The sequence below is a fragment of the Periplaneta americana genome, chromosome 13, assembly GCF_040183065.1.
Source record: "Periplaneta americana isolate PAMFEO1 chromosome 13, P.americana_PAMFEO1_priV1, whole genome shotgun sequence".
Lineage (NCBI taxonomy): Eukaryota > Metazoa > Arthropoda > Insecta > Blattodea > Blattidae > Periplaneta > Periplaneta americana.
Window position 1 is genome coordinate 23,654,356 of NC_091129.1, and position 25,179 is coordinate 23,679,534.

Below are 25,179 nucleotides of genomic sequence, written 5' to 3' on the forward strand. Positions count from 1 at the left end.
AGACTAAAAAAACACGAGACGTTCAATGATAACGGAACTCGTTACTACATTGTCACTACATAGTCAGCATCTTGTAATACAGTAAAACCGGTAAGTTCACCTCTGTAAAGTGACCACCTGCCTTAAATGACCAGGTTTTTTCGGCAGGTTCCTATTTGTACTGTACAATAAATAGACTCTGTAAGTTGAAGACCTGTCTAACTTGAATCTTGACCTCAATTTCATGTGCTTGGAGCTCTTTTCCCCCCTGTGTAACATGACCATGATGTTTTATATCATGCTGTATAACGCACAAAATCTTGTGTGGTGCTGTACAAAAATTCCTCTAATGTAGTAAATCTGTTTTTATGAATAGCGGTGACTATTGGCACGCCTTCTGAAGGTCATTCTCCTCCCCTAGTGGTCTTCCGGGAAGCCTGGGCTGATGGAAGGTTAACGGTTCTTTTCTTTGACGTGAGTTCTTCAGGTTTTCTTAAGATTTCAGTTATTCTTTGAGCATTTCAAGTGTACACTAGTATTAGAGGAAATATTGAATGAAAATGATGAGAAAGAAGAGAATATGTCAGTGACAGTGACAGTGAAATTTCTGAACACATACAAATAGAGGATAAAGTCATAACTAGACAGTGTATGCGGGATGACTTAAGGAAAAGTGAAGTTGTTTCGTATCAGAGTATATGGCACGTGCCGCGCCGTCCGTCTTTTGTGTACCTGGCGAGTACAGCAGCGTACATAACGAAGGAACCCCGGGCCGTTCATAGTAACATTGCAACGCAATGTGTGCAGTTGTGTTATCCTGCAGGATAGGCGAAGACGATTCAGCTTCGACAACTTACGAGACTGTATCGTCGTTTACTGCAACGCTGGTAATTGCATCAGTGATCACGAGCTATGTGCTACAGTACGTCATTTTTCTTTTCATTTTGACTGTACGGAGATACAGTAGCATGTTGACGTCGTCTGTTTACGTTTAAAACCTATTCAGCCAATGGTCTGAATGAAAAAATTGTAACATATAGTAAATGTGCACCTACATTCAACGATAAGTCATCCCGCATCCACTGTCTAGTCATAACACATAGTGAAGCCCTAAAACACATAGACGAATTGATTAAATATTGTAACGTGAACAATAGAAGTGCTGTAGAAGGACATTGAAATGAATATGCTTCGTTCTAAAATTGTAAGCAGTAAACAAGTGCATATTACTGACGTCTTTCAGCGAACAGGTATTGTCCGGTGTAGTTCAAAAGGGCAATCAGTTTTTATTTTGTTTTAACACTTATGTAAACTTATACTGTAAGTACAGTACATAGTCTGAATAAAAATACTGTACAGTAAAATACTGTACTGTACTTACCTTACTGCACATACTGTATATTATTTAGGCCTATTTGTCCAACTGTGCCTACTGTACAATTTAGTCCAGTGCCATTAATTTCCGTGTACATTGCGTAATTACCCGTACGTATACATTTCTGAAGTGTTAATTACATAGATAACCATCACAGATAACATAATAATTTCTGTAAGTTGACCATCTATGTATGTTGACCAGATGTGGCTGGAACCAGACACGGTCAACTTACACAGTTTTTATTGTATTGCGGCGTAAAACAACAGAGTAAAAACACAATCCAAGGAATATGGACCCATTTCCAATAGAACTGAGATAATTTCCACCTCTGGAAGTGAAAGTGGATTTTCTATATTTGAAACTGACAATTCTACTACTTAAATCGTAGCAAATCATTGTTATTTTGACTGTAAATGTACCTCAAAGTGTCCGCAGAGTCACCTCCGCCAGCCACAGTTGAAAATCTCACGACTACTGGCCACTTGGATCCCGGTTTAAACGCTGCCGCCTTGGTCAAGTGTGTGACGTTTTCTGTCACTTCGAAATAGCCTTCTGCGCCTGAAACAGAATATGTCTGAAACTGTGACGCATTGATGCATTGCATATAGATCTATAGGGTGAACATACGTCCCGATTAATAGGAATTAGCCTGTTTTTGAGCCTTGAAAGACCTGTCCCGACTTTTTCTTAATAAATAAGCTTTTGTCCCGATTTTCGGTGTAAGTTTGCAAGTTATCCATGAGCGTAAAACAATTGTTAAATAACTGTGATGATTAATCAGTGAAGAGATTCAATAGGAACGATATGACTGGAGAAGGGTTAATCTTTCGTCAAAGATGCCATTTTATTTTGTTTCTTCAGGCATTCTCCGACAACTTTCTTTTTTGTGCGTAGTTCAGATGAGTTGCAAACACAGCGAAGTTCAGTTTTTTTCTAAAGTGGAGTTAAGAGTTATTCTTATGGAAAATTGTACATGGAATCTGGGTTTGCTATTATATTCTGGCAAAAGCTGACAGAAATGTGTTAAATTTCGCTTTAAAAACAGTATTCGTTACAAAGACGGCCACCTATATACGTATATATTATGCAAATGTAACTCTCAGGTAAAGCTCCCTGTGAAGCAGATTTGAATAAATTCAAGGTAGATACGTTAAAAGAAAACCATAATTTCAAGCCACAAAGAGTTTGTCTGCACTCGATGTGGGTTTCTGGCGTCTTGTCAGCCTACTCCAGTTATGTGGATAAAAAGGGAAAAATTAAACGGTGACGAGTGAAGTTCTGGGTAGCTCGGTCGGTAGGACATTAGTGCGCTAAGCCAAAGGTCCCGGGAGAGATACCCGGCCCCGCAACATTTTTTCCCTTGAATTTATTATCTCAACATGCATTTCGCAGTGTGTTTTTCATCAATATCTCAGAAAGTAGTTTTTGGTACTTAGCGCATTTAGAATGTTATGTCCTCAATTGTTTATTAACTTGGCCACTGTAGTGAAAGCAGAACACGTTAAATGACTCATTCATTGCAGATAGGTAATGATGATGATGATGATGATGATAATGATGACAGAAAGACGGTTGGGAATAAAAGTTTGTAATATACGACGATAAAGTAACCTCCAACGTTTATACAGTATTTTAATTCGTTAATGACAGAAAATTTCGCTCCGCCACCGGGGATCGAATTCAGTACCCCCAGTTCTACGCACTGAGTACTCTACCACTGAGCTACGTCGAGGCTCAATCAACAGCCAATCCGGTGCTGGGGTCCTGGGTTTGATCACTGGCGCCGGAGAGAATTTTTTTTCCGTCATAATTAATACAAATAAGAACCATAGCAGAGAATTCTGTAGGACGAAAAAATAATCTTTACATAGACTATTTTAAGATTGTATGGCAAAATGTCAGACTGTTGTCTAAAGCATAAACTTTAGGAGTGTACAATGGAAGAACACATTTGTCCGAAAATTTCTTACATACTAATCACAGCACTTTGCTGTTGCTTCATTCTTGCTTACCAGCTCCTTTGGCATGCACAAGTCTCTCAGGTATCTTCTCCCTGGCAACGTGCGACAGTCCTTGGATCAGGTCTATGTCTTGAAACAGTGTGGGTCCGTAAGGCCCAACAGTTAGACTAGCTGTAAGCGACTCCAACGGTTTTCCAGAAGGGGATGTCACCGTAATCGACCCAGGCTGGAGAAGAAGTCAATACGTCAATGCACTGTGTCACAGATGTCTCACAGTGGCACAATGTCCAACACACAATGTGCAGAGGTGCACTCATTACGAGTGACTAAGACCCAATTGTATAAAACTCCCTGACTAAAGATCAGCTTTGATTGAAGATCGGAAAGTGAACCGAGTTCAGACATTTCTTCTATTGTATAAAACTTTCCTGCGATCAAATTACCTTGGTTCAAATGCAATCCAAGTTCACGTGAAAAGGTTTTGGCAACATCGCATAAACAGGTGAAATATGTGATGCGCGAGCCATGTTGTACAGGTTTGCTCAGAGTTGCCAATATAGCGACTTTAACTCTTTTTCAACGACAATTTCTTTTACATTTTATATTGCTTAAATAGGGATTTAGCGACCTTTTTAGCACTCCATAGTGACAAAATTTTATCTTTCTTTGTTGATAATGAGATATCTAGCGACTTTCCAACTACTTTTTGGCGACTTTCCGTACACTCGGTTGGAGATACTGGTTTGTTTTGTGCATTGTAAATAATGGCGGACAATAAGAAGAAGGTTGACCGTTATGTTATGGTGTTTGATACTGCTAAACATAATAAAGCTTCATAAAACGACAAAATTTTCGTTTAATAATACAGTTAATTGAAAATTTATGAATGTATCCATCATATCCATTAATAATTAATGGTTGTTATAAACATAATATAATTATAGGTTATGTTATTTGATACTGCTGAACACGATAAAGCCTTATAAAATATAAGAATGTATGTGTACTAAGGCAGGAAATTAAAAAAAAAGTATATAAATGTATCTACCATATCTATTAATATTAATAACAATGGTTATTCTTTTTGCATAGTCTGCCACTCGTATATTTCAAACAGAAAAGAAATAACTGAACTTGGATCATTTAACTTAATCGGAGAAATTTCTTCAGTCAAAGTTGACTTTAGTTTAAGACAAATTAATCTCAGATTACATTTTATACAACACAAAATTCAAAGTTCAGCTAGAGGATCAATTTAACCTCTGATCTAAGATTAAACGGTTTATACAATCGGCCCTAAGTGGCCGAGATCCGACGGAATGAGCGCCACTAAAGGGAAACTAAAGGCTGGTTCACAATGAACCGGGAACGAGAACCAGAATGAAAACGAGAAGCAGAGACGTGAATATGAATTTTTTTTTATCCACAATAAACCGAGAACGTAGACGACTATGCATATCGATATGCATGTCAATAACGATATGTAAAGTCGATATTACGCATTCTGATGTTATTTGTGTATAATTGACCAATGGCGTTCTCTCATGAGTACAAGGCAGCCAACATAAACACAGGTTAACCAGCTTCGAAATTTCAACTGAAACATTTCATTAGGTACGGTACTATAAATATGCCCATGCATCTTTATTATCACAACCTATTTTAAGTCTACCATAACGTAAAATAATTAGAGAAGAAATATTTGTAACAGAACAAAAATGAACACAACAGTAGTTATTGAATTGAAGCATGAATATGTAGTGTGTAATACAACCAATACAGTAATAAAATATGATTCACTTACGATCGGTGTCCAAAGATGCAGCTATTGAAAGCCACGTATTCTCCTTCATTTATACGAGGCGCGCCGCTTATCGTAAACGTGAGGATTTTCCTCAACACTCAATGTTAGAATCTCATCAAATAAAACTTGCTCCATGATGCACAGCACAGAACAAAATAATGCATAGGTTATGTCACGGTCTTCTTGCTACAAAATATACGACGACAAAGTAGCTTTTAGATGGCAATAGAATGAATCTAGTGGGCTGTGATCGGAAACGTGAACTCCAAAGCTGAAACTTGGCCAACTTTCCGTTCCCGATCCCGGGCTCCGGCAACCTTTTCGTTAATTCTGAATGTCACATTTAAATGTACACATTTCAACAATTTTACCGTTTTCGTTTTCGTTCCGATTCTTGTTTCCGGTTTATTGTGAACCAGCCTTAAGACGATGGAACTTAAACTGAGGGGATTCAATCCGGCATCAGAACTGGAATCCGGTGTGGCTTAATGCATAAAGTGTCAGCACAGAGAGCTGAAAATCCGGGTTCGAGTCCTGGTGCTGGAGAGAATTTTTCTCCGCTCCACCCATCTTTCATCATATGGTAACGCAAATTCCTGCACGGAAATATCATATGTAGGGGAATATGGGGCAGGACGGGGAAGGGGGGACGGGGAAGGGGGGACGGGGTATAGCCTCTATCTTCCCAACAAGTAGTGCAATCTACCGAATTTTTTTTTTTTAGAACTTCAACTCATGTAAATATATCATCACACAACACTTACTGCCATTCCTTGCATCTGTTGTATGCTATTCGGTTGCTGCATCATATTGTATCATTCATTTGCAACTTTAAAGTGTTCTCTTGTCACACGTAAGTAGAAATGAGATTTATTTAGATAATCTATTTTAATGTCATATTATAGAATGCTTACCTGGCTTTTAATTCCGAAACTTTCCTAAATTTCGTGCGTTATTTTTCCTGCCAATACCTCACAACTTAGAAATTGTGACTGTGGGGCAAAACGGGGTGGGGCGTAACAGGACAGTACCCCGTCCTGCCCCACGTCATTTTTAATTAAATTTCACCTCCTGTAATGGGTTGTTCGCTCTGTTGTTTGTCAGAAGAAGGTTGGATTAGATGCGTATCATGTCTGAAATGGGCTCACAATAGTTGCAGTGAAGACGAGGATGCCACGCACATTTGCATATTTTGCAAATGACTTTTTCTCAAGTAAACTTGTAAATTTTGTAGTATTCACACTTTCAGTATATAATTTTTGTCACTTTTGCCACTTAATTATTAAAAAAAATAGATACCCCATTTTGCCCCATACGTGGGGCAGAACGAGGCAAAACACACATTTCGAAAAACTAATTTATTTTAAGGTTATAATGACCAGATTTCACTCGAAGCGCATATTTTTTTACTTGTTTACAGTGTAATAAAAGCATATATGTCATAAAACCCATACATTTACATTATTTGATACCAAATAAAAACATTCAAACATTAACTACCCCGTCCTGCCCCACGTTCCCCTACTTCAGTACATCACAATAATACTACTCGGAATAGTTAACGAATAAGAGATTGTCAAACATTTGGAAAAAACATCTTTTTACTAAAAAAAAGTATGAACTTTCCATCAATATGATATTAGAAGGAAATGTTACATACAACAAGAGTTATTGGCTCTCGAAATCTGCAAGCCTATTTCACTTTCACTCTGTATAATCAAATTTTGTGTTCGATTTCAGGCATAATGTAAAATTATTCAATATCACCATTATCATTATCATCATCATAATACTGACAAGTATTAGGCCGAGTGGCCTGTTGCGGTCTTGTTTTCTGTGTAAAATTATTAATACCCGATATTATGTTTACTCGTATATATTGCAAATTAATTACACTTAAGTACATTGGCTATTCCACATCAATTAGTGAAGAAAGTTCAAATCACTAAATTTATCCGCACCATTTAGCATGTAGATCAACTGAATCGAGCATAACGTGACCTTAATGTACATATAATTGCTCAACTCGACATTACACTGATACAGAGTTTGAGAAATTTAAAGTGAAATACCTGTTATAAATCTAAGAGTATTGTATGCCAAATTAATTATTGAAAATAGGACACATTTTTCATGTACATACCCCATGTATTTTTGAGAATTCAGTCAGCTGTAGTGAGGATGGATCTCGAAGATCGTAACTACAAGATAATTGTTCTGTAAGAAGCCAAAAATAATGTTAGCAGCTCCTGTGAACGTTAAATAAAATATCATGACATTTATTTCTCGAGATCTCTCAGTGTCAATTTTCATTATCCTTACTACATTCAGAAATGCATGGAGTACAAAGAAAGTATTTCAATCTCGAAAAAGTCTACATTCACATATTATAAATACAAATAGATAGCATAACTCTTCTATTTCTATTTAAAATTATAATTTTGGTTAAACCTCCATATCCCCACACCACACACGGGAGAATAAAATGTATTTTCATTGCTGAAAACAAAAACTCAGATATGAAAGACATCACTTTAGAGCAGGCCTGCACAAGGTTTGCGCTCTCCGAGCCGGCTCACAGCTCATGAGCGGAATGCAGATATTAGCTGCGCTCTGTATAAGGGTGGACTAGAAGAAGGGGTGATCTCGTACAAAATATACACAAAAGGAAGTACTGTTACGAGTGTTTATGAAATGAATTCCCGTTCAGTGTTTGCAAAACTATCTTGGACTATTATTAATTAATAAATATTTATTTTACAGAAATAATAAAAATTCTATACCTACTTATATGTACAATATAATTTTGTTATATTTTTATTTATCAGTACATCAAAACGAGGTTTTATACTGTTGGCAGCTGAAAGGAACAGTAGCCTACTTATCGTAATTAAACACAGTTACAGATGTTCGATGTCTGCGTTTATTAAAGTTGATTATAGAAAACAGTTGCTCGCAAATATAAATGTTGAGCCAAACATAGCAATCATTTCCACAGGCGTCCACACCGCGTCTAGCCGCGAAACCAGGTGGCCCGGGTTCGATTCCCGGTCGGGGCAAGTTACCTGGTTGAGGTTTTTCCGGGGTTTTCCCTCAACCCAATATGAGCAAATGCTGGGTAACTTTCGGTGTTTGACTCCGGACTCATTTCACCGGCATTATCACCTTCATCTCATTCAGACCCAAAATAACCTAAGATGTTGATAAAGCGTCGTAAAATAACCCACTAAAATAATTTTAAAAAAATCACAGTCAGCCTGTTTAGTCGTGGATATTATTGTGGATATTATTGCTAATGTTTAGTCTTGTAAAACTCAACCAGGCTAATACTATTATTCAAACGATCTTTAGCCCTTAGGTCACATTGAAGATCAATAAGTTCGAGCTGTAAATCGTTAAGTGTTATGTTCCGTCTTTTAGATTCCTCCATACTGTACTGTAGCAGTAGGTAAGCAACGTGAAACAGTTACTGAGAATAGGCCTACACACTGCACTCCACTAGATAACTGAGTGGTCGTTTCGTTCTCCTCTACCTATAGCAAGTCTATGTCATTCTTATGTATCTTCCTCTCTGTTTCGGCGAGCGGTAAACACCGCTCTCCCGCTCAGAAAGAGCGCGCGCGCTCGTTGAGCGCTGTTTGTGCAGGTATGCTACAGAGACACATGCGATCGCTGTAAGAACTATTAGCTCAAAACTCCGCTCCAGATACCTTGCTTTGTAACAGTTCCGTTTAGTGCACAACACCCCATGTCGGATGATTAGCAATGCAACATCTTTGAGACGACGAACATATGGTCCATGGAACATCCGTATTTTGTGCAAATATAATGCCTTTAACATATTTCTAAATATTCTTGAATATATTCTTTAATAAATCACTGGAAATCAATATGAATGCAGCGTGGATTGTTTACGGAGATATTTTTTGTGTTGGCCACATTCTGCAACATTATTTTACGTAAATAAAAACAAATGAAAATGCATTTAATATTCAACATATTTTTGTGCAAGGAGCACTTCAGCGTTTTATGTAATACACCAGGGAAACATAATTAAGAACAAATTAATATGATTTGTTCATAGTTTCGTTAGCTATGTAAATAAAGTAATATTATGAATTAGCCCATATTCGTAATAGTGCATAAAAGTGGAAATTGTGTGTTCGGGCTTGTAACACCATTGATATTAACGCAAATCAGACGTCAGTTCGGTGTGTGGTGTGTGAAATGTAGTATATAGGCCGGGATAAATAAACGGAAGATTTTTAAATAGTGAAATGAAACTTTAGATATTGTATTAAGTTAATTTATATGAAAATTTCGAAATATATAATATATTATGCCACTTGCATGTATCCGTTAGGCTACTTCTTGAAAATGGCATCCTTAAAATGCCCTCCACCAACGTGCATACGTTCTTGTAATCGCTCTTTGAAGTTTCTCAATACACTTTGCAACATTTCGACTGTGACGTGTGAAATTTCTTCACGAATTGCTGTCTTTAGTTGTTCAATACTTCGCGATTTGTTTGCGTATACTTTACTTTTGAGATACTGTGCCCCATAAAAATAAATCACATGTACTTAAATCGGAGAATCGTGTTGGCCAAGGAATGTCTCAATTCCTCGATGCGAAATACTACCTTACAGCACAATATGACATTAGAGAAAAGTGTTTGTTTCGGTGTCCCATACAACCTTCCGGACTGTGTTTTATCTAGCTGAATTCTTTCAAACTACAAGGATTGCTACTACATAATTTACTTAATATTGAATAACTAGAAGTACTATTGCGAAATATTGACCCAAAAAATTATGCACCAACAAGAATTGGTGTGAAGAACTCGTGCGAAACGTAATAGGAGTGGCAATATTCACTGGAAAAACGAAAGGACAAGATGTTTTTATCTCACGTATTGCTATGATACCCATTCATTTTAAGCAACTGCACTTTCAGTGCGACTAACATTTGCAATGGCCATATTAAAATGAATCTCAACGACAGTAGCTCTAAGTTGTATACATTGACTCGAAAACTACTTGTTTTTTTCATCCTCGACTATATTTTGTACAAAGGAGTGGAAAAAAATACACATATCAAAAAGCAACTCAATGAAATTTCTGTCATGTTGCTAATGTGAATGTACGTAAGGCGACTGAAAATAACACTACATTAATTCTAAAATATACGCCTCTCAAAATATTGTTCTTCACGTCCGAAAATATGTTACTGCGAAATTCTATCAGTCTTACTAATAAACCATGTATAGTTTTTATACGAGACTTATGCAGAGTTGAGACAGAAAACGTTACTAATAAACCGTGAATAAGCTATGGACGTATAAACAGGCTGTAACTATACAATGGGAATTGCTTTGCAGTGGTTATATACACGAAACCCCTTGTTTAAGCGTTGTATATAGAGAAAAAATGGCCACCCCTCTAACAGCTGTTCGTATCGACTATCCTTTTATAATGATGATGGTTACCTTGCAACCGCAGAACAAACCAAAGATCGTAGAATTATTAGAATAATATTGCTGTAGCTTGTACTCTTTGACCAAAATGTAGTGCAGTAATCGATTAGAGCCAGTTGTACTATCGATATTTAACGCCACACTAGAGCTCTACCGGATGCAATAGAGAACCTCAGATATTCTATTACCTTTTCTAAAGAAGTAATGACGAAACTATGACGTAGCTGTGTAACAGTTATACTGTTATACACAACGTATGTAGTGATTATTAGTAAGGAATTTACACACGACTTATAAACGAGCTACTCATTGTATAAACAGTTAAACGTCTGTATATAGAGTTTTTATTAGTAAGACCGTATCTGTATAACCACATTTCAAATGTAGTATATGTTACTGTATGTAATGTGGAAATAACAATCTCTTAATTTCTAAAATACCGTTAAGTCTATACGTCTCCCAGAATATTAGTCTTTATGTTAAAAAATGACTTATTGCAAGTTTATATTGTATCTGTATTCTGTGTATAAAATAAGAATTAATATAATATGTTCTGAATTTGTGAGATATAGTTTCCCAAGTCATATTTAAAAAGAAAACTGGGTATGATATAAGTGGGTGTAGAGCGGTCAAGGGGTAAAAAATCTTCCAATATAAATTAAATTATATATGTACATATTGATTCGATGCTGAAACTGATCAGAGAGAGGAAAAGGAATTATATATTCGTGGGGATTTCCTTTGTTCATAGTTTGATTTTTGTATTATTTTATTTTTATTTCTGGCGTTATGGAAGAGAAGGCCTAATGGCCTCAACTACACCAGAATAAATAAATAAAAACAAATAGGCCTAATATATAAAATTAAAAAAACCCGTTCAACGTCGGGCACATGATGATTTGTTTTCTTTTCAGTGCCTGAGTTACAACTGTTTTAAATTGAGTTAACGCTGGCAGACATTTCACTAAGGAGTTTATCAATTCATGTAAGTGACGTTAAGTAATGATTCATCTCAGTTTAGTAAAGACAATTCGTTTTGGTTGTCTATACTTAGGTTTCCGAGATTTCCGAAAATGTAATAACCAGTTTAATTAAAAATATAGGGACATCATTTTATTTTTACTAACATTTTTAATATTAATCTGGCTATACCTTTCTATTAACGATTGAAACAGGAAACACCGTTTGCTACCCCTTCCACGATTGGAGTAGGTATAGGAGGGAAGAAAAGTAGTTCATCCATTTATGTAAACTAGGAAATATCGCAATTTGAGTCTGATAATTTTCATTAGGTATTTGTTTAATCAAAATACAGTACAGTATTAACACTTTGAGTTTTTACTCACGAATTGAGCTATCCATTCGGACGTATTAATTATGCATTGTATATTGTACTGTTACAGCGTACAATATAGAGAATGAAGTTAAATTGAAAATAATCATAATATGGATATTAAACACATTTTTGAAAATGGTGGCCGTTCATTTAGATACAGGGTTCAGTTCTTTTGTGCATATTATCACACTATAGACTATTGTACCTAATTCCAATAACCAGTTTCGTCCTTCGTACGAGTGACTCGTGTTGAAATAATTCTGTACCTACTCTATAAAAGAGTACCTTACGTATTGTAAATTCAATCTTCACTTCTGCCCGATCCGAAAAGATAAAATTACTCAGAAATGCTATCTACTGTCCGTTCAAGTGGTTTTGTCGCAGGGTCGTAGAAAGGGGGTTGGAATCACGTGACAGTTAATTACTTAACGAGGTCCTTTTATTTAAGTTATTTTAAACGACTTGTGTAATATTACGTAGACGTCCAATTCATAACAGAAATTAATGTTTTCAGAAAAGAGCTAAGCTACTAGATTTTACAGAGGAGCGAACAGAAGCAGGTGGGGAAAACCGGGATGCGACGTAGGCAAACGGACGACAGTACCTGTGCGAAAAAATTATTCAATATTGAAAGCTCTTTCGTCACTGAAAAACGCGAACATATTTCTGGAACGTACTGTACTCACTCGGTACTGCTTACGCGCCCTCGGCTCTGTGTCGTGAACGGTTGGAAGTTTACTAGTAGAAGGGGTGGGAATGAAGTACATTCAAAAACTGAGGTACAATAAAAATTGAAGTAAAAATAAAATGATGTCCCTGTAGAAGTAGAAAGGAAAACCCGTGCAACTGCGGTTGCTTTCAGCTAGTTACATTATAAACGAAAGTTCTAAAGTACTTTTTGACTCCGGACTCGAAAATGGGTATGACACGAGCTGACTGGTCAGCACAAAGAGCAGTGCTTAACAATGTTTGCGTCACTACTAATTCGTTATCGCCGTGATAGTTTTCTGGACTGTACTTGAAAAAAAATGGATTCTCTATCTATAACGATCCACAGACTGCCTCCAGGAGTAGCAACAGTAAACACGCCAGAAAGCCCGTTGCTTCAATAGAATATTTTATGTTTATGGTAAACTTCAGCAGGATGAACCCATTATGAGGTTCTGCCGCAGGGAGAAATTATCACCGGTCAATTATACTCACGTCAGAACAATAGAGCCGAGTTAATGAAGCACTTCGTCAGAAGCAACATGGGTTAATCAATCGTCAATGAGAGAACACATACTTCTCTACTAGCTACTGACGCGAGAAATTACGAAGTCTTGGATCGGAGTCTGTAGAGCCTATTCCCTGTACCTTTCGGCAACAAATTATCCTCTTTTCGTTTCCTTTTAAACCACTTAGACAAGCAGCATATATATATATATATATATATATATATATATATATATATAATTTGAGCTGGTAATGGAAGCTACGGGAAAACGGCTGAACGGATTTTAATAAATGACCCCTAACTTTGAAGCTTAGAACCCACAGTTTTTCAGAAAAATAGTACTTTTCAGTGAAATATCAATTTTCTACATCATTTTCCTATTTTCCAAAATCCAACTTTCGTTAGTTTTGAGAACTAATTGTATTTCAAAATAAAATAAAACACGCACTGCAATAAACAATAGGCTATTACACGAAGGCCATGACCCGCAGGATTGCTGACATCTGATGGCTCAGATTCTTTCACATCATAATGCCAATATGTCGATCTTCAACTGTGTAATTTTTTGACACCGTATAAAAATAATTTACACACACGTGTGTGTGTGTGTGTGTGTGCGTGCGTGCGTGCGTGCGTGCGTGCGTGTGTGTGTGTGTGTCTTTTTTTTACTGAAAATTATAAAAATAACGTAGGTAACAATATTGTTATTAAAAATGAAATACTTTTATAGTTATGAATCAAGTGGTGTGGTTCTTTTCCGTATATTTAATGGCGGTGAGATATAGATATTTATATGTCTGATTCTTTAATTTTTCTTGGTAGTAATTGAGTCATGCTTCCTATTTTAGCTGCGTCTTTAAACTACATCAAAATTAATTTCATATTTCATTGGTTTAATCGATTAAATTTGTGATCGCTACCAAGCATATTTTGTTGTAAAGAAAATAGCAGGCCATTTCACTTCTTGTTACTGTGATGAGTATGTTTATTTCTCACAACCAGCAACAAATGAAACAATGAAACTGCTAACATTTACGATGAACAATTTTATTTAGGGCGCATGATTCTACGATTCTGACATCTATCATTCGCTCATTTTCTCCATCTCAGCAATAGATTCTTCAAAACAGCCTGTGTTACTGAAAATATAAGGATAACATTCATTGTTAGACAAATTAATCCAGCAGTATTTGGTAGATGAGTATTGTCTGGAGGAAGCGCAAAAATTACAATTCCTAAGAAAAGTCCAAAAGGTATTATTACTTACTGATAAAATACAGTAAGAGGCCTACAAGATTTTGTAGTTTCTTGATCACCTCAGCAAGATCTCTTAGTGGGAAAAAAATGATTCTGCCCTCTATTTCAGGGTAGTTCACGAAACATGCAGCGGCTATACCAAGATGCTAAGTCTTTTGTTCAAAGCATGAAAAACCTTACATTTTCTTAACTTTCACCTACAATACCCAATGATCTGAAATAGCTACGGCATTACTCTCACATGAAAAACTCGCTGATCGTCCTGCGATTTCGCATTGAAACACAAGAACTGAAGACGGATAGTTTCAAGGAAAAGTATTTGGCATAAAAATACATTCAGGCGGAGTATGTTATGGAAGCAAATAACTTTCAAAATGTCTGGTATTCTTCATTGAAAATGAATCTGAAAAAAAAAAAATTATTTGAATTTCTAATGAACTTAGTTTGCAGCATTTGCTGCACAAGCCGCTAGTAGGCCTATAAAATGAAAATTATCATACAAACAGGGTTGCCAGATTTTAGATCTACCAAGGCGGGACATACTTTCTCAATCATACAGGCCACAGTACTTAAGTTTTGTCTTAAAGGAAATGTGATATGAATAAGGACAGAGTTGTCACTTTCATGACTGTACAAAGAAATGAATAAAAAATTATCTCTTTATATCCAGTTGAAACAGTAAGCTTTACATGAAACAACGAGTCAAAGTCGGGATAGGAGATAAAATGTCAGAAGGAAGTGAAATTGGAAGAGGAGTACGTCAAGGATGTCCTTTATTACCTACCCTGTTTAACATCTACTTGAAGGATTTAGTAAAGAAATGTTTTCAGAACATGGAAGGAGTGATAGTAAGAGGAAGAAGAATAAAGTGCATCAGATTTGCTGATGATATGGCGTTGTTAGCAGAAGAAGAAATGATACTAAAGGATATACTACTGAAGCAAAATGACAACTGTGAGCAGTTTGGAATGAAGGTAAATGCCAATCAGACGAAGAGCATGGTCATAGGAAGAAAAATATAGAAGATAAACTTACGAATTCTAAATGAGGCGGTAGAGCAAGTGGCCAGCTTCAAATACTTGGGGTGTACTATAAGCAGTAACATGAGCTGCTGCCAGGAAGTCAAAAGGAGGATAGCAATGGCAAAGCAAGCTTTTAATAGGAAAAGAATCATCTTCTGCGGACCTCTAGAAAAATAACTAAGGAAGAGACTAATGAAGTGCTTTGTATGGAGTGTGACATTGTATGGGACAGAAACATGAACATTACGACGAAATGAAGAGAAGCGAATAGAAGCATTTGAAATGTGGATATCGAGAAGAATGGAACGTATGAAGTGGACAGACAGATTAAGAAATGAAGCTGTGTTGGAAAGAGTGGGTGAAGAAAGAATGATGCTGAAACTGATCAGGAAGAGGAGAAGGAATTGGTTGGGTCACTGACTTTGAAGAAATTGCCTACTGAAGGATGCACTGGAAGGAATGGTGAACGGGAGATGAGTTCGAGATAGAAGAAGATATCAGATGATAAACGATATTAAGGTATATGGATCATAGGGGAAACGAAGAGGTACGCAGAAAATGGGAAAGATTGGGGAAAGCTGGGTTTGAAGAATACTAAATGAATGGAACGAAATGAATGAATTAATTAATCAATCAATTAATCAATCAACGTGTTTTAGAAGAATGGAAAAATGCATATTGGAAACGAACGTAATGCATTCTAAAGAAAATTGAATATGGACAGTTAGTTGGAGAACACTGTGAGAGGAAATGAAAAGGGCGCCTGAAACGCGTTCAGAAACGTTGTTTTTAATTTCCTTGGAAGTAGAAAATACTCAAGTTATGTTAACATAGCGAAAGTGATGCTACGAAGTTTCAAACAGATTGGTTGCAACATGAGTGTCAAAGTATATTTTCCGTCATTTCCATCTAAATTATTTTCTTGATAATTTAGGAGATTTAAAGAGGAACAAGAAGAAAGATTTCACCATGATATAAAAAATAAATAAGGTAGCAAGGGAACTGTAGTGGTAACATGGTGGCTGATTGCTAGTTGTTGAAAAGGAACTGCTCTCAACAAAATTCGAAGAGATCAACAACGAGGAAATTTGAAGTACAATATTGAGGTAAGTTTATGAATGTGATCGTTAATGATTAATAGCAAATTGAGTTCAGTTTTATCCCACAAAATACCTGTTGAAAATAATGATCATAACTTTTCACAAACCTATAACTTCATTTCTAGGTAATAATTCATTTATTAGCGTTTATTCACATTTGTATGATTTGTATGAAAATCTGATGTACTTGAAGAAATTGAAGATTATTTTCAAATTCAGCACAAAAAACCGTTAAGAGTCGCATATCAGATGCAAAAACGCAACAAAATTTCAAAATGCAGATCAGTATTATCATCTAAAATAACGTATTCAGGGGCGCCAACTTTTGAAAAATATTGGATGGGCTCAAACACGAGTTATAAGTTAAAATAAATAAATCTCACAAGTAATAATAATACTGTAATAATAATAATAATAATAATAATAATAATAATAATAATAATAATAATAATAATAATAATAATTGTTGAATTACACCGCAAAACTCTTGCAATTATAAAAGAGACACTCACAAAAATACAAAGTCTAAAGTTAAGTTTATGTGAGAAATTTCAGAACCTTTCAAAGTAAAAGCAGGAGTAAGGCAAGAAAATGGACTCTCTCCATTACTTTTCAACAATATACTTGAAAAATTAATACAAGAGTGGCATAAACAAAAAACAATCCTCAAAATTAATCAACCAATCACATTAGGCAGAGGAAAATTAAAGACAGATTGCCTAGCATTTGCAGACGACTTAGCAATTTTACCCCATGACGTCATAACAGCTGAAAAACAGATTGTACTGTTAAAAGAAAAAAAAACAAACGAAAACGCCAAAAAAAGGAATCGTGGAGAAAATCGGTCTCCAGATATCCTTAAAAAAACAGAATACGTTACCTGGAAGCACCAAAGTAAAATCAATATGGTAAAATTAAACGAATCCCACAATGTAAATACCTTGGCGAAATGATTAGGAAAATGGAATTGAAACAAAAGCGAACGAAATTAAATGCCAAAAAATGGAGACAGCATTTTGGCTCACTGAAAATATTTACAATAAAAAGTGCATATCCAAACATACAAAATTAAGACATTATAAACACGTCATTAAACCAGAATTTCTCTTGAAACGTTAATTTTGAATAGAAAAGCAGATGTCGAAAACATTGAGAAAAAAAGAATGCAAAATCTTAAGGAAAATTTTAGGCCCAAAAGTCATAGGTGAACAATACGGACTGAAAAATAAACAAGAAAAATAAACACCTACATTCATAGTGACATTAGAAAAAAAATAGGTTAAAATTTTAGGACATATCAAAAGAATGAACCCCGACAACGTCACAAAACAAATACGAGTAGTTGAATTTTATGAAAACAGGAGTAAACCACAAACAGATACTATAAAATGAATTGCTGAAATAAAAAATAACTTAAAAATGCAGAAATCACACAAGAAGACATCTTAAACAGAGAGATCTTTGGAGTCAAAGTTCATAAAATGGCAAGTTGACAAAGGAGATAAAATCGACGAAAAAGACTGGAACAAGGTGGACTAAAGAGAAAAAAGAACCCCGCGGCCAAAAAATGAGAGAACTTTGGGCAAAGAAACGCCTCTAAGTACTTTCCTTAGTGGTAAATGGGCTTATTCGTAACTATAATAGTAATAATAATAATAATAATAATAATAATAATAATAATACGACAAATTATTGGGTGGGCTCGGGCCCCACGGGCCCATATCTGTTGACGCCACTGAACATATACGCCAGCCGTGGCGAAAATGTGACTCGCGAGTACATTGTGGCTCGCAATGATAGCTGTGCATTTCTGTTGCTTCCTACCTCCCCTAACCCCCACCCTCTCACTCACTCGAGTCAAAACTACGTTCCATTTGTATTTGTCTCTGACCTGCGAGTGGCGTATCGTCGCAATGTCTCTCTCGAAACCATGTACCTCTACAAAAACGAAGGTTTCAAGTAGGATGGGAGGACGTATTTTTTGCTGCCTATATGATGCAAATATTAAATGTATGATTTGTTCACAAGTATTACGAGGAAAACGGTTGTATAACATAAAACGGCATTATACTACAACATTAAAAGTTTGTGTTATTATTATTATTATTATTATTATTATCATTATTATTATTATCATTATTATCATCCGAAGCTTCGTTCTTTTGCTTGCTGTGTTGAAGCCATGTTCGCTACAACTTACGTTTGTTAAAAATTATTTTCAACATTGAAAATAGTAAAAACCAAATTTAGATCACGACTGATAGACAAATACCTTCGTGATCAACTACGATTGGCAGTGACATAATTCCTGATTTTAAAACTCTGTCGCAGAAACATTCTGAAGACAATTAATTTTAGATTGTGATAATGTGTCCTATGTTTTCTTATTCATTTCTTTCTTCGTTACACGTACTAAACATTAGTTTGTAACCTTATACTGTATAAAATTACATTTAGTTGCTTGATGTAAGGAAAATGGAAATCCGTTAATAAGTCAGACAGTTACTTCACTTCCCCTTCTGGTGTCCGCCTCCCTCAATAGGTGCTATGCACGTTACAGGTTACACAGTGGCTCGGCGCACGATCGCATTTTCGCCACGGCTGATATACGCATTACATTTCTTTAAACTCTAAGGGCCGTATTCATAGACATTCTTAGCGCGGGCTTCCGGTGGATGATGAGCGAACTAACATTTTTCGTATTCATAAACCAGTGTTTGCGATATATGATATGATATGATATGATATGATATGATATGATATGATATGATATGATATGATATGATATGATATGATATGATATGATATGATATGATATGATATACGAGTATGATATGATATGATATACGAGTATGATATGATATGATATACGAGTATGATATGATATGATATGATATGATATGATATGATATGATATGATATGATATGATATGATATGATATACGAGTATGATATGATATGATATACGAGTATGATATGATATGATATGATATGATACGATATGGTATATGATATATGACATGACATGACATGACATGATATCGTCACCTGAATACAAGAACTAGGTAACTCGAAATTTGCGTTTTTTACTTACCTCTTTTATAGCATAGCAAAAATCGCACAAAATGTAGTCCAGGATCTAGGTAACTGATCGAACGATACCAGCGACATCTATTTTCCAATATAACAAATAGGTAAAAGAAAACGAGACATATTCCTTAGTGCAATAAATAAGTAAATAAGCAATGTCACAAAATATGAAAAATCAAGTTACCTAGTTCTTGCATTCAGGCGAGATATGACATGATATAAAATATGATATGATATGACATGACATGACATGATATGATATATGACATGACATAACATGACATGACATGACATGATATAATATATGATATGATATGATATGATATGATATGATATGATATGATATGATATGATATGATATGATATGATATGATATGATATGTTATGATATGATATAACATGATATAAGATATGATATGATATGACATGATACAAGATATGATATGATATGATATGATATGATATGATATGATATGATATGATATGACATGATATAAGATATGATATGATATGATATGATAAGATATGATATGATATGATATGATATGATATATAACATGATATAAGATATATGATATGATATGATATGACATGATATAAGATATGATATGATATGATATGATATGATATGATATGATATGATATGATATGATATGATATGATATGATATGATATGATATGATATGATATGATACGATATGATATAAGATGTGATATGATATGATATGATATGATATGATATGATATGATATGATATGATATGATATGATATGATATATGATATATGATATATGATATATGATATATGATATATGATATGATATGATATGATATGATATGATATGATATGATATGATATGATATGATATGATATGATATGATATGAATCCTGTACAATTAACCAGTCGATAGCTGGGGCTAGTTTAGCAAGCTCGTAGCGCGGGCTAGCGAGATGTCTATGAATAGCACCCTTAATGCATACATTTTAATCTCATTTTGTGGCTGTGAACTGAACCAATGCAAGCTATTCTCTGTCTCTTCATGAAAACTGGAGCTAGTGCTTTCACGTGGTTTTGACCGTCTCTATTTACAGAGTTACCGTTATTGCATCACCTCAAGACGCTGTTATGGGCTTTCCAGTTTGAAGATTCGTTGAATAAAACATGAAATAAAACATTCTTTGAAAACCGAGGTACTGAAGCTTCCCAGGCTAGGGTTGTCCAACATATCGCAGTGTTGTATCTGTCTTTAAGAAAAGAGCACATTAATGACATTCACAGAAACCTACACACCAATACCAATAAATCAGTATTTAGTGAAGTTAAATCACTATTGAAAATGAAGAAACATGTCACAACAAACTTGTTCATGAACCATATCGTCTCAAATACGAGATTGCAAAAACAGATGAAATACAAATTTATAAATAACTCAGAAGGAAAGTAAGAAGCCATAAATTGATGGAGACATAAATGCTGCTAAAAATGAAATGTAAAACATACAACATTACAACCAAAACCAATACTCGTCAAACACTACCATGACTCATTAGTCATTAATACAGTATGGAAAACCTCGCCAGACAGGCTAGTATATACGATTTTCTATTATTACCTGTTTCCTTCACATTATCCGGGAATTGATCTGCAACAGAAAGAGGCGTAAGTTTAAAATTTATTATTTTCCTTGTGTAAGTAGGCTATATTAAATAAACTGGAATATAGAATATCATAAAGTATTACTGCTTTCTTTTCTTGCTCCGCTACAATTACATTAAATGAATATAAATACACAGGTAATTCTAAAAATTAGTTGCAACACTTCTAGGATTCAGCTCTACAAGCGGTAATAACATAATCTGGTAGGCTCGCTATGCTGGCAGAATGAGATATAGTGGTACCTGATAGTGATAATCATATTATTTGTAAGCTCTGTTATAAGCAGGGAAAGGGATTTGGAGTATTATAAAGAATGGTGAAACGCAGTATAGATATTCGTAGCTCAGTGACTATCAAGCGAGCTGCGTCACGGCGCAAGGAAGTGTACAGTCCACTTCATACAAACTTACACGCAACGTCTGTAAATATATTTCAGAATAAACAAATGGAATAGTTTAATGACGTGACCTACATACATAATCTGCATTTCTTTTTGAACTACATGTGCTTTTCTTCGCAACGCACAAGACACCAATAAACAACATTACAAATATACATAATTAAATATGAACCTCTGCATCTTCGCGTGTCAGTGGACATATTGATGTTGATAGACAGTTGTCTTCTTTATGGAACTCGCCTCTGAATATGTAGATTGAAACGAAATGGCATTTTCAATTAATGCTATGCCTTGTTATGCCTTGTTATAATAAATTGTAAATATTATTTTCAAATTTTCAAAATACAACTTTGCTCTGTTGCAAGGAAGGAAATTTTGTAACATGGAAAAACTCCGCTCCCCATCTGCAGAGACAATTAGAGAGTACTTGAAACAAGATACGTCAATTAAATTTACATGTTGATTGACGTCATTGGGACACGTCTTTGTTAGTACATCTGAAATCCGACTAAGATTATCGTATCCATCATTTTTAATCAAACCCTGTTCATTTTTTCACCAACACGTTTTCCTATTGCACCTTCTACTGCACTCAGTTTATTTACAATAGTCCTCATAATATTTATTTGCTCAACTAGTTCTACTCCTGACTTTCCTTATTGAATAATGGCATCCGGTAAATATCCAAAATTTGACTTAATATCCGTGACTTCTTTCTCGATTGTTTCATCATTTAGCAGTTCCTGGCGTATTTGAATCGCAGCCGCGTCATCGGTATCGAAAGACTGGACCACTTTCTTCACAGATTGGAGGTGACGTGCGTAATAATTGCAAGCTTCTAACCATGACCCCCATCTCGTAGGAACTGGACATGGGGGAAGCGACAATTTAGGGAATTGTTTCCTGAATTTTGATACTTGATCTGGAGGTTTTACAAATATAGTCTTTCAATACTGTATTGTTAGTTGGTTTCACTTTCGGCATTGTACCTGCACTTCACTACTCTGAACTGCAAACCTGCATGTTGAAGTTCTTATGCGACAACTGTCCCGTTCACCTGTTGTTGACGTGTAGAGACCTGCGAGTATGTCATGGAGGGGAGGACTTGGTATAAAGGGTTGTAAACAAATGACTGTGTAGATGCCAATACTAGCTTTTACTACTCCAAATTCCGTTCCCTAGTTATAAGGCAGTATTCTCATTTACACTTTGTATGAAGTAATGATATTAATAAAACTTATCTGAAACGTCCTTAGCCAAACAAATATGGACAAGAACAGGATTCACTCAAAGTTCTGTTTTGAAACGCCACTTGCGTCCCAATGCTTATTGGGTAACGTCTACGTAAGGATTGGGTAAAATTATGCACTCTGTTCTTGCACGGTGTACTACGAGAGAACTGTGCTTATAGAGTGCACGAAAACCGGTTTATTCAAGTTGCGGTACGTACTGTATGTTTCAAAAGAAAATGTTATTCTACCAAACTAAATAAGAACACAAAGTAATGAAACACTTCCTTAAACACAAAACAAAACATGTCTGTTGCACATTAATTCATATTACTTAATTTCTCAAGAGTTCGAGAAACTGTATTAGCACAAGCTATGTGAAGAACTGCCGTTAAAAGCCCATCATTTCTTGTTTGAGATTTGTTTATTTTGTAATAGAAAATAACTGTTCACGTCTATACGTCGAACCAAATAAACACAAAACTTTCTCACACAGCTTATGCAGATTGGGAAAGCGTCCTCTTGGGAATCCGTCATAAAACTGCATAAGACTCGACCTTGAATCATATTTCGCTCGCATCTCTCGATCACATCGCAGGTCAATCAATTCACACTATAATGAAGGGGGGACGTTATCAATAATCAGTTGGAATCAGAACATGTAGCAAAAATACGCAAATCCATTTCCAGGCAATCTAAATCGTGGAACCTTGATGTAAATTCCTCTAATAGACCGGATAGAATACATGCGTACATTTCGAAATTTTCATTGTTCAAAATTCTATGCGCTTAGATAAGGATGGGAAATGATATATTTCGCCCCTTTGCATTTGACGTATCCATAACAGCAATTTCTCCTTAAAAGCTGCAATTCTATCTGCAAATTGTGTATTAAGAATTTCTTTTCCCTGAAGCCCTAAATTTAACTCATTTAAAAGCTGTGTAAGATCTGTTACAGCTGCTGGCACACTACAGCGCTCGCACTTGGAATTCCCCGTGCGCACGGAGGGCAAATGCACTCAAACGCCCATCGCTGGTAGACGTCGTCAGATGTTAAAGGTGAATGAGGATTTGATCAATATGAAAACGGCAAAACAAACCCAGGCTGGTTATAAGTTAATAAATAATTGAATATATGCAAATGAATATAAATATAATATACAATTATGATACACTACTTAAATAAATAATACATAAGTGAAAATGTCAGAACTAACAAGGACAATAATCGCAATCAGTCCAGCACAGAACCTTCTAGAATACACGTACAACTATGTTCAAGTAAGAGCTAGAACACCGTCTTTTCTATCACGAATAAATCACTTAGAGTTGATGAAGGTTGGGTGGAGCACAGAAAAATTATCTCCGACATCGGGACTCGAACACGGGTTTTCAGCTGTAGCCTACGTGCTGACCCTGCTGATGCTTCATCCACTAAACCAAACCAGATTCCAGTTCCGATGCCGGGTTGAATCCTCTCACAAGCAAACATTCTGATGGGGGCAGAAAAAAAAAGTTAATTTTTTTTTCTTTCACCTTGTTAATAATGTCAAAAGAAGTGCTTATACAAATTTTGGCCATTCGACCGCAATTACGAGGGCCGTAAAAAAAAGTTCACCGGGGCTGTTAATAGAAAGAAAACACTCTTTCATTGGAAAAAATCATTGAAACAGAGAAAGCAATTTTTGAGCTATTTTTCGACATATTCCCCATCGAATTGAGACATTTGTCATATCATGGGGTCGACAGAGAGGTGCAGACGGCTGTCAAACGCTGGTTCCTATCCCAGAAGGCTGACTTCTACGACAAAAGGATACAAAAATTGGTCCCATGGTATGACGAATGTCTCAGTTCCAGTGGGGAATATGTTGACAATTAGCGCAACAATCTGTTTCAATAAATCTTTCCATGCTATTGTGCTTTTTTTCTGTAAACAGCACCAGGGAAAATCACTTTCTGGACGGCCTTTTAAGTGCAGTCGAGTGGCCAAAATTTGTATAAGCACTTCTTTTGACATTATTAACATGCTGGAAGAAACAAAAATAACTTTTTTATCTGCCCCATCAGAATATTTGCTTGCCAGTTTAAGTTCCACCTCTTAATTTCCCTTTAGTGGTCAACCTTCATGAACTGTGTCACATATATGTGACAGTGGCACAATGTCCAACACACCTGTCGGTGACTCAGGAGAAGAAGAGAGCGGACTGAGGAGGAAGGGATGTGAAAACGTATGACAACACGTGCAATATTTGTACTGCAGTAAGCGGAAACAT

General features: G+C 35.6%; 1 protein-coding gene across 1 annotated transcript in view; it reads right to left on the reverse strand.

Moving 5' to 3' along the window:
* Positions 1-25,179, reverse strand: part of LOC138712642 (catalase-like) — a 95,021-nt gene that overhangs the window by 65,835 nt on the left and 4,007 nt on the right. Inside the window, exons 2-5 of the mRNA XM_069844610.1 lie at positions 21,234-21,263; positions 7,266-7,339; positions 3,370-3,544; positions 1,777-1,915 (exon numbers count right to left, since the gene is read on the reverse strand). Of these exons, the coding sequence (XP_069700711.1) occupies positions 1,777-1,915; positions 3,370-3,544; positions 7,266-7,339; positions 21,234-21,263 (418 nt within the window). The remainder of the gene's footprint in view (positions 1-1,776; positions 1,916-3,369; positions 3,545-7,265; positions 7,340-21,233; positions 21,264-25,179) is intronic.